The 11,362-nt window shown below is 50.3% G+C and overlaps 1 protein-coding gene across 1 annotated transcript; it reads right to left on the minus strand.

The window, feature by feature from the left end:
• Positions 1 to 6,802: 6,802 nt before the first annotated feature.
• Positions 6,803 to 9,818, minus strand: LOC109753153 (cysteine-rich receptor-like protein kinase 15). The gene is made up of 7 exons (XM_020312074.4): positions 8,880 to 9,818; positions 8,507 to 8,659; positions 8,279 to 8,409; positions 7,991 to 8,201; positions 7,652 to 7,889; positions 7,408 to 7,561; positions 6,803 to 7,327 (listed from the first exon to the last, which is right to left on the minus strand). The coding sequence occupies exons 1-7, from the start codon at positions 9,796 to 9,798 to the stop codon at positions 7,001 to 7,003; spliced, it is 2,133 nt and encodes a 710-aa protein (XP_020167663.2). The 5' UTR covers positions 9,799 to 9,818; the 3' UTR covers positions 6,803 to 7,000.
• Positions 9,819 to 11,362: the final 1,544 nt, after the last annotated feature.

Here is an 11,362-nt window from a genome sequence, read left to right on the forward strand (position 1 = left end):
GGCTAGCACAAACTGGGATACAGATCGAAAGAGGAGCAGGCCTCCTGCCTGGGATCCTCCTAAACTACTCCTGGTCGTCGTCAGCGGCCTGCACGTAGTAGGAGGCACCCAGTGTAGTAGGAGTCGTCGTCGACGGTGGCGTCAAGCTCCTGGGCTCCAGCATCTGGTTGCGACAACCAAGTAGAATGGAAAGGGGGAAAAGAGGGAGAAAAGCAACCGTGAGTACTCATCCAAAGTACTCGCAAGCAAGGAGCTACACTACATATGCATGGGTATATGTGTAAAGGGCCATATCGGTGGACTGAACTGCAGAATGCCAGAATAAGAGGGGGATAGCTAATCCCGTCGAAGACTACGCTTCTGGCCACCTCCATCTTGCAGCATGTAGAAGAGAGTAGATGGTAAGTTCACCAAGTAGCATCGCATAGCATAATCCTACCCGGCGATCCCCTCCTCGTCGCCCTGTTAGAGAGTGATCACCGGGTTATAACTGGCACTTGGAAGGGTGTGTTTTATTAAGTATCCGGTTCTAGTTGTCATAAGGTCAAGGTACAACTCCGGGTCGTCCTTTTACCGAGGGACACGGCTATTCGAATAGATAATCTTCCCTGCAGGGGTGCACCATATAACCCAACACGCTCGATCCCATTTGGCCGGACACACTTTTCTGGGTCATGCCCGGCCGCGGAAGATCAACACGTCGCAGCCCCACCTAGGCTCAACAGAGAGGTCAACACGCCGGTCTAAATCCTATGCGCGCAGGGGTCTGGGCCCATCGCCCATTGCACACCTGCACGTTGCGTACGCGGCCGGAAGCAGACCTAGCCTAGCAGGCGTTCCAGTCCAATCCGGCGCGCGCCGCTCCGTCGCTGACGTCAAGAAGAGCTTCGGCTGATACCACGACGTCGAGTGCCCATAACTGTTCCCGCGTAGTTGGTTAGTGCGTATAGACCAAATGGCCAGACTCAGATCAAATTCCAAGATCTCGTTAAGCGTGTTAAGTATCCGCGAGCGCCGACCAGGGCCAGACCCACCTCTCTCCTAGGTGGTCTCAACCTGCCCTGTCGCTCCACCATAAAGTAACAGTCGGGGGCCGTCAGGAACCCAGGCCCACCTCTACCGGGATGGAGCCACCTGTCCTTTCAGCCCCCTCACCAGAATCACTTGCGGGTACTCAACGAGCCGACCCGACTTTAGTCACCACATGTGTCATGTATATAAAGTATATAGTATATACCCGTGATCACCTCCCGAAGTGATCACGGCCCAGTAGTATAGCATGGCAGACGGACAAGAGTGTAGGGCCACTGATGGAACACTAGCATCCTATACTAAGCAGTAGGATAGCAGGTAAGGGTAACAACTGTAGCAACAATGACAGGCTATGCATCAGTATAGGATTAACCGAAAGCAGTAACATGCTACAGTACTCTAATGCAAGTAGTATAGAGAAGGAATAGGCAATATCTGGTGATCAAGGGGAGGGGCTTGCCTGGTTGCTTTGGCAAGGAAGGGTCGTCAACTCCGTAGTCGAACTGGGGTCGCCGGCAGTCTCGGGGTCTACCGGAAAGAAGTAACGGAGGGGGAACACAATAAATAACAAAGCAATCAAAGCATCACAAAGCGTAACATGGCAATACATGGTGCTAGGTGAGCCCTAACGCGGTAGTAGGTGATACCGACGAAGGGGGGGAAACATCCGGGAAAGTATCCCCGGCGTTTCGCGTTTTCGAACAGATGAACCGGAGGGGGAAAGTTGCGTGTTTGCTATGCTAGGGATGTGTGGCGGACGAATGAGCTGCGTATCCGGATTCGTCTCGTCGTTCTCGGCAACTTTCATGTACAAAGTATTTTCATCCGAGCTACGGATTATTTTATATTAATTTATAAAGATTTAATCATTTTCTAGATTTCCTGGATTTAATTTAATTTGAAATTCATTTAAATAATAAATGCTATGGGTACACAGAAGTGTACCCAAAGAGGTGCTAGTGAGGCTGACAGGTGGGGCTAGTTGACCGAGTCAACTGCCCAGTCAGCAGAGGCTGACAATGGGGTCCAGGGGCTGAGTCAGCAGTCCAGTTAGCGGTCAACATATTGACTGTTGACTGGTCAAACTGGCTGGTGGGACCCAGCTGTCATAGAGACAGTGTAAATTAATTGTTTAATTAATTTAAACAGATTAGGTGGGGGGCCACATGTCATTGACTTAGATAATTTTAAACAGATTTTTTTAAAGAAAAAGGTCCATATATCATTTCCAGTTATTCAACTAAACAGTTTTATTAGGTTCTATCTAATTACGTGGTTAGGGGTTTGGTTAAACCGGGCGGGCCCACCTATCAGTGAGCCACACGCGGTGGTACACTGACGATGTGAACAGAGAGCGGAGGTGCTCGCCGGCCGGCCATCTCCGGCGACGGCTGGATCCGTGAGTGGGCTCGGCAGACGCAACGCGACGAGGCGCTCCGGAGGATGGCCGTGGGGTTGTCGGAGGTGGGCTGGAGAGGCGCCGGCGTTGAGTGGAGAAGCGCCAGGGCTCGGCCTCGCAGCGCGTGTGGTGAGGACGGCAGGGCGCGGCCGTCAGCGGGCGGCGTAGCCGAGCACGGGGGTGGCGGGCGCGTTCACGAGGAGGGGCGAGCAAAGGCGGGAGCGCCATCGCGCGCGCGCAGTCGACGCGGGCGGCGGGCGACGCACAGGGGCGGCAGAGGCGAGTGCCGGTGCGGGGGCTGCGGTGAGCGCGTCGAGGGAAAGTAGGAGGCGGCCTGGCGCGGGGAGTGGAGGGCAGAGGGGAAGAGGCCGGGGGCCTCACCGCTGGGCGTAGGGACAGGGCAGTGGGGCTCGGGGAGGAGACGACGAGGTCCGGTGGGGAGGCTCTGGCGAGATCCAGGCGGCGGCGCGGGCTCCGGACGGCGTCGGCGCGACGACGAGGCGATGGGGTCGGGGCGGATCGCGCCCCCGATCCAGATCGAGAAAAAAGGGGAAACGAGGGGGGAGTGGGAGGAGAGGGGTAGCGGTTAGGGTTTCGGGGGAGGGTTATAGGGGAGTGGGGGCCGGCCTGGTTGGCCCGATGGCCAGCTGGGCCGCGGTCCAGCAGGGGGGCCTTTCTCTTGTTTTGTTTTTACTTTTTATTTATTTTACTTTTTCTGTTATAGTTTTGTATCCTATTATTTTAGTTTTAGTAAAATATATACTTTGTATATAAATTAGCATTTCAACTTAGTCCATACTCAACAAGTCCAGTCCTCAATAAATTAGTTTGACATTTTATTAATTACAAAAGGTATTTAAATAATTGTTTTTGCTGCAGTTTTATTCATCTCATATTATTTAAACATTTTATAAAGGTGTGGTTTCTCCACCATAATTATCTATGCAATATTTAGTTCACTCTGAACATTTTAATTTTAATATTTGAAAACTTTTATTGTTTGCTTGATTTTGGATTTGAATTAGAATCGGTTTCGAACTAACGCGAGATTAGCAACAGTAATCGAAGACGTGGCATCATTAGCAGAGAATTACTGGAGCTTAAATATCCGGGCGTCACAGACTCTTTCCGATGTTATGATAAATTGCAATTGCTTCAATGACCGAGATCATAGTTTGTTAGTTCTCAATGAAGTTTCTGATTCATACTTGACATTGTGAATAGATTATTACTTGAGTATAAGAAATCATATGACAATATATATATACATATATATATATATATATATATATATATATATATATATATATATATATATATATATATAGCTGTTATAAGAATGATCATGATGCCCTTATGTCCGTATTTTATTTTATCGACACCTCTATCTCTAAACATCTGGACATATTTTTCGATTTCGGCTTCCGCTTGAGGACAAGCGAGGTCTAAGCTTGGGGGAGTTGATACGTCCATTTTGCATCAGGCTTTTATATCGATATTTATTGCATTATGCGCTGTTATTACACGTTATGTCACATTACTTATGCCTATTCTCTCTTATTTTACAAGGTTTATATGAAGAGGGAGAATGCCGACAGTTGGAATTCTGGGCTGGAAAAGGAGCAAATATTAGAGACCTATTCTGCACAGCTCCAAAAGTCCTGAAACTTCACGGAGGCACATTTTGTAATTAATAAAAAATACTGGCGAAAGAATCCACCAGAGGGGGCCCACACCCTAGCCACGAGGGTGGGGGGCGCGCCCTACCCCCTGGGCGCGCCCCCTGCCTCATGGGCCCCCTGGCAGGCCTCTGGTGCCCATCTTCTGCTATATGAAGTCTTTTACCCTGGAAAAAATCATAAGCAAGCTTTCGGGAAGAAACTCCGCCACCACGAGGCGGAATCAATCTAGGGCTCCGGTAGAGCTGTTCTGCCGAGGAAACTTCCCTCCGGGAGGGGGAAATCAGCGCCATCGTCATCACCAACGATCCTCTCATCGGGAGGGGGTCAATCTCCGTCAACATCTTCACCAGCACTATCTCCTCTAAAACCCTAGTTCATCTCTTGTATCCAATCTTTGTCCCAAAGCCTCAGATTGGTACCTGTGGGTTGCTAGTAGTGTTGATTACCCCTTGTAGTTGATGCTAGTTGGTTTATTCGGTGGAAGATCATATGTGCAGATCCTTTATGCATATTAATACCCCTCTGATTATGAACATGAATATGATTTGTGAGTAGTTACGTTTGTTGCTGAGGACATGGGAGAAGTCTTGCTATAAGTAGTCATGTGAATTTGGTATTCGTTCGATATTTTGATGAGATATATGTTGTCTTTCCTCTAGTGGTGTTATGTGAACGTCGACTACATGACACTTCACCATTGTTTGGGCCTAGAGGAAGGCATTGGGAAGTAATAAGTAGATGATGGGTTGCTAGAGTGACAGAAGCTTAAACCCTAGTTTATGAGTTGCTTCGTAAGGGGCTGATTTGGATCCATATGTTTCATGCTATGGTTAGGTTTACATTAATACTTCTTTTGGAGTTGCGGATGCTTGCAATAGGGGTTAATCATAAGTGGGATACTTGTCCAAGAAAGGGCAGTACCCAAGCACCGGTCCACCCACATACCAAATTATCAAAGTAACGAATGCGAATCATATGAGCGTGATGAAAACTAGCTTGACGATAATTCCCATGTGTCCTTGGGAGCGCTTTTCTCTATATAAGAGTTTGTCCAGGCTTGTCCTTTGCTACAAAAAGGATTGGGACATATTGCTGCACCTTATTTACTTTCATTACTTGTTGCCCGTTACAAATTACCTTATCACAAAACTATCTGTTACCGATAATTTCAGTACTTGCAGAGAATACCTTACTGAAACCGCTTATCATTTCCTTCTGCTCCTCGTTGGGTTCGACACTCTTACTTATCGAAAGGACTACGATAGATCCCCTATACTTTTGGGTCATCAGTCATCACGCCGTCGTGCTGAGGAAGCTCTCCCTCAAAGCTCTACTAGATCGTGAGTTCGTGGGACGTCACCGAGCTGAACGTGTGCAGATCGCGGAGGTGCCGTACGTTCGGTACTAGGATCGGTCGATCGTGAAGACGTACGAATACATCAACCGCATTGTCATAACGCTTTCGCTTACGGTCTACGAGGGTACGTGGACAACACTCTCCCCTCTCGTTGCTATGCATCACCATGATCTTGCGTGTGCGTAGGAATTTTTTTGAAATTACTACGTTCCCAACAGTGGTATCAGAGCCAGGTTTATGCGTAGATGTTATATGCACGAGTAGAACACAAGTGGGTTGTGGGCTATACTAGTCATACTGCTTACCAGCATGTCATACTTTGATTCGGTGGTACTGTTGGATGAAGCGGCCCGGACCGACATTACGCGTACGCTTACGCGAGACTGGTTCTACCGACGTGCTTCACATACAGGTGTCTGTCGGGTGTCAGTTTCTCCAACTTTAGTTGAATCGAGTGTGGCTACGCCCGGTCCTTGTGAAGGTTAAAACAACACATACTTGACGAAATATCGTTGTGGTTTTGATGTGTAGGTAAGAACGATTTCTTGCTCAGCCCGTAGCAGCCACGTAAAACTTACAACAACAAAGTAGAGGACGTCTAACTTGTTTTTGCAGGGCATGTTGTGATGTGGTATGGTCAAGACATGATGCTAAATTTTATTGTATGAGATGATCATGTTTTGTAACAGAGTTGTCAGCAACTGGCAGGAGCCATATGGTTGTCGCTTTATTGTATGAAATGCAATCGTCATGTAATTGCTTTACTTTATCACTAAGCGGTAGCGATAATCGTAGAAGCAATAGTTGGCGAGACGACAACGATGCTACGATGGAGATCAAGGTGTCGCGCCGGTGACGATGGTGATCATGACGGTGCTATTGAGATGGAGATCAAAGGCATAAGATGATGGCCATATCATATCATTTATATTGATTGCATGTGATGTTTATCTTTTATGCATCTTATTTTGCTTAGTGATAATCCTCAAGTGCGAGATGGTCGAAATATATTGATATGAGATCTAGTTTCGAAGATCTCGTCGCGAGGGATTTAATGGTGAAAACGAATCTTCAATCGGATTGTTTATTTAAAAGATAAAATATTTTTAAAACTGAAAATCCAAAAAGATTTCCACATGCATGCATGCGGTGACATGGCGTAGTATGTGTGTTATAGGGCTGTGGACGGGTTTGACTCCCACCACACGTGTGGGCGTTAGCGTTGTCCTTCCGTATTCCCCAGCATACATACTATTTTTTAATTAGTCCCAACGTACAGATTAATTTTTTTACGGCTCTCAGCATACAGAGACTATAACTTGGAGAAAGACAAGGAAAAAGAATGAGTGACTATATCAATGATTACAACAACTTAAGACGAGTTGTTTTCGGTAGACTAAAAAATAGCATTTCTGTTGAAAAATTAAACGACTTTTTTAAATAAAAAAATAAAATAAACGACTTAACACAATCGCCTATATACGGAGTTTGGACGGATGCCCAGAACACCCTATTTTGCAGGCCGCCCGTTCACCGGGGCTCCACGTCAGAAGCGGAGGCGTCGTTGACATACGGCCCACGAACAGCTCCCGCCGGAGCCTGTGCCTCGCGCGTCATGCTCCTCGCACCCGCGCGGCCCGAAACGACGTAGGCCGGCGGCGTCGGCACAGGGAGCGTAATCGAGCGGCTGTTGAGCATGACGACGACCGCCGCCATGCCTGGCCTGAGGTGCGCGTCCTCCTGGACGCAGAGCAGCCCCACGTGGATGCACCGCAGCATCTCCGTCGGCTGGAGTCCGTCGGCCGAGCAGCCGTCGAGCAACCCCGACACGCTCCCACGGCTCCAGTGCCTCCAGACCTGCAGACGCAAGGGCATAGTTAGCTACTCGTTAATTATATGGATCCGCCATGACCAAGGTCGCAAGGTCACACCCGTACCGTGGTCAGAAGATCTTCGCCGTCTGTGCCCGGATATTGGCCGAAATTGTTGCGGCGACCCGCGACGATCTCCAGTACAAGGACGCCGAAGCTGTACACGTCCGATTTGGCGGAGAAGATGCCGTGCAGGGCGTACTCCGGCGCCATGTACCCACTGCATTTCAAGACGGACACCACATTGTTAGCCAGCTCGGTTCACGTACACCATGTCAGCATTATTAGTTCGATGTAGTAACAAACTCACTAGGTTCCAGCGATATGGCTGGTGTTCCCGGCGCTGGCGTCCACGCTGAACAGCTTGGCGAGGCCGAAGTCGGAGATCTTGGGGTTCATGTCGGGGTCTAGCAGGATGTTGCTCGCCTTAAGGTCCCGGTGGATGATGGTCAGCCTCGAGTCTTCATGGAGGTAAAGAAGGCCTCGTCCGATCCCCTGGATGATCCTGTACCTCTGCCCCCACGTAAGCTCCTGCCGCCTCGCAGGATCTGCACGCACACATGCTGTTAACACGTAGTACGTGATGATTTGAAACTGAATGTCACTTGGCAGTATAATAGTTTGGGAATCTGAAGAACTAGGCACCAACCGAATAGAATCTTGTCGAGGCTTTTGTTGCAGAGGTACTCGTAGACGAGGAGCTTCTCCTCCTCTTGGATGCAGCAGCCGAGCAAGCGCACCAGATTCTTGTGCTGAAGCTTGGCCACCAGCACAACCTCGTTCTTGAGCTCCACTTGCCCTTGCTGGGAGGTTTGTGACAGCCTCTTCACCGCGATATCCTGTCCATCCTGGAGAGTGCCCTGAACCACACAAAGTCGATGGTTAAGTTCAGGAATGGAGAATTAATTTCTCATGTTCCAAGTTGAGTGTACGTTACTTTGTAGACCGGCCCAAACCCGCCTTCCCCGAGCTTATTTTCTTCAGAGAAGTTGTCAGTGGCAGCTCTTAGAGTGCTCAGATCGTACAGGAGAGACTCTGAGCTTTTCATGTCTGTTCCATCCTCACTGTCTGCTTACAAAGACAAAAAATAGATGATAATTAAGCCTGGTTCTTCTTCTTTTTTTTGGAGATTTCTTTGCTATATAATCGACCGAGAAGCACTCACCGGAGTTGGATATCCGCACATGTTCGTGTGGTTTCTTGTTCTTCCTCTTGCAGAGATACAAAGCAACCGTCAACAGCACCAACAGCACCACAGCAACAGGAATGGAGACGAACAGAGCTATCTTGGCTGTGGCGTCGTTGGCGTCGTCGTTTCCTGCACCCACAACCAAGATTCGTCGTCACCGCCCTCGGTCAAAAGAAAATTCAGAATAGTTTACCCTATCTTCTAGTTCAGTCCCTGTCTGAACAACTCGCCACTTTAATCAAAGACGCAAGACTGAAACGGCAATTCCGAAGCAACGAAGAAAACTGCTAGCCAGCTAGAAACGCGTAAGCATATACGGACCACAAAGTTGACGGGGACATTGACTCACCGGCGCGTCCTGCAGGGCCGGAGTGATCGCTGCCGTTTAGTGCCGGCGGCGGCGGTGACGCTGGCGGGGACATAGCCGCCTCGATGCCCTGTGCGCTGTAGAAGGCGTACGGCTCGTACCGGATGGAGCAGCTCTGGTAGGCGACCCGTCCTCCCTGCTTCTCGTCGCAGGTGGTCGGGATGGACGATACGGCTAATGTGAGGCAGAAGTTGCAGTCGTCGCTGGCGAGGTCGCCCGTGCACTGGGACATGCCGTAGATCCTCGCGAAGGGCGTGAAGTCGGCCGTGCCGACCGCGAACAATCGGAGGGACGATGCTGCCCTGCTGCTGAGGTTGCTCATCAGCGCGCCCAGCTGCGTCTTGAACAGCTCAGGCTGCGTCGCGTTGTCTCGGTTGCATAAGTGGGCCTGCCACGACGTGTCGGCGGCGCCGAAGAAGCTCACGTTCGAGTAGCGCAGGAAGCAGTCGTCGTAGAAGAGCACGGACCTTTTCTGGCCGGGGCACTTGGTGGCCACGTCCCGCACCGAGGCGTCAAGGCACGTGCGACAGTCGGATGCGCTCACGTCGGCGCGGCACTGTGCGAGGCCGTACGCCTCGTCGGGCGCTACGCCGGTGGCTTTTTTAGCGAATCCGGACGCGGCCGACGCGGAGGCAGGGAGGACGGAGAGGAGGGCGTCGAGGTTGGCCTGGAAGACGCCGCCGCGGGTGTAGTTTGCGTCGCTCGGGCAGTCGGTGGACCAGGGGTCCGCCGCGGCCATGGCTGCGTCGATAAGGAGGAGGAGATAGTACAGGGGGCTCAGGCTACGCATGGCTCGTGGGGAGGGCGCCATTGTTGGGTTCGTACCAGCTGAGAAAGCGAAGATGGCAATTTGCAAGTTGGTGGTGCATGGAGTGCAAAGAGAAGATGCATGGCATGGCATATGTAGAGATGTCAAAAGGAAGCTGCGTTGCATTGTGGACCATGAGTCCATGACAAGTCCACAGCGCGGGAGATTGACCCTTACTGGACCCGCGCGCTACGTGCCAGTGGGCTGGAAAGTGGAAAAATGAACCGTCTCTCTCACCGTCAGATCTATTTTATGTCAAATCTAGGACCTGCAATCGTTGCAACATTTTTCACATGTATGAAACGTTTGCTTTCACTGCGGAAAAATTGTTCTTTGCCGAGTGTTCGTCTGTTTGCTGGTGATGCTTTGGTAGGATGCATTAGCCTTGCCCAGGCCAGCCCGGAATATCTTTTGTCTGTTTGGTTGCCTGGTCTGCATCTGTTTATCGGCCCGCACGGAACACAAAACAGCTCTGGGCCAGCACCAAGGAAACGGCTGAATCAGACGTATTTTGCGAGTCAGGCTCGCTCGAGCCATGCGTGGCGAACACCTACACGCGTGGGAAGCCCGGGAGACGACGGGGCGTCTCATAACTCCCCACGCTCTCTTCAGTCATCTCCCACAGCAGTTCACACACACTCGCTTTCTATCCCTCACCGCCCCTTCGGTGTCTCCGATGGTAGAGCCACCGACGCACCGCCCCCTCCCCCTCACTCCCATCATCGCCAGCAGCAACCCCATCCATGAGAGGTGGATTGTTGGCATCGTCTCTTCCGGCCGGGATCTCGTCTCGGTTCTCCTTGTGTCGTCCCCTTTCTGCACGATGCCGCCGCCACAGGCCAATGCACCGCCCCCGCCGCGCACTCCGGCTCCAGCTCCGCCATCGGTGCCGGACCTACCCATCTTGGGCTCGACGACAATGGGTTGGTGTCAGTGTCTTCAAAATCAACAAACCTGTTGGGCCTCTACCTGTGCATGATACACTTAGGCTTGGATTCAACCACATCACCATAGAAATTTGGCTCCACGAAGATGCCACGAGTTTGCTGCAACCATGACGGCAAATTTAGGATTTGAACCATGAGCAACTGACATATATGAGCTCAAATCGAAGAAATCCCAAATACCTTCAAACCCTAACCCTAGCAGAGGGAAGGACTTACGAAATACTCCATCTGAATGTTGCCGAAGTCGCTCATGTCATCGCCCATGCTTGCATCGCCGTTGTTCCACGAAGGCATCCTGGCGGCATTGCCGGCGTGCGAGGAGAAGGAGAGGAGAGCAGAAGTTGCGAATGAGCTTGGGAGAGAGTGAGAGATGGAGGGAAAGAGGAGAGCAGGCCGTGATGGCCTTCTAGTGAGCTCTGTTAGCCGTTGGGCACACATGGACCTGACATGTGGGCCACAAATGTCATAATCTCGTTTAAAATCGGCAAAATGGTCATCAAATGTAGGTGGTAATCTTTTGCCAAAAATTAGCTTCAACTAGTTGTTTTTTCTGACGATTTTAAAGTGGTAGTTCTATGTGATGAGTGATATTTTTACACTCATTCGCCTTTGTTTAAACCGAGATGTTTGATGTCTACTACACAACTTATTCTTGTATACTCGTGTTGGGCCTCCAAGCGCAGAGTTTTGTAGGACAGTAGCAATTTTTC

This window comes from Aegilops tauschii, chromosome 1 (genome assembly GCF_002575655.3).
Source record: "Aegilops tauschii subsp. strangulata cultivar AL8/78 chromosome 1, Aet v6.0, whole genome shotgun sequence".
Lineage (NCBI taxonomy): Eukaryota > Viridiplantae > Streptophyta > Magnoliopsida > Poales > Poaceae > Aegilops > Aegilops tauschii.

Coding starts and splice junctions, on each gene's coding strand:
- LOC109753153 (XM_020312074.4), bottom strand. CDS start 9,798: ATGCCATGCCATGCATCTTCTCTTTGCACTCCATGCACCACCAACTTG. Junction 8,660..8,879: donor CGGCCCTGCAGGACGCGCCG/GTGAGTCAATGT, acceptor TTGTGGGTGCAG/GAAACGACGACGCCAACGAC. Junction 8,410..8,506: donor TGTGCGGATATCCAACTCCG/GTGAGTGCTTCT, acceptor CTTTGTAAGCAG/ACAGTGAGGATGGAACAGAC.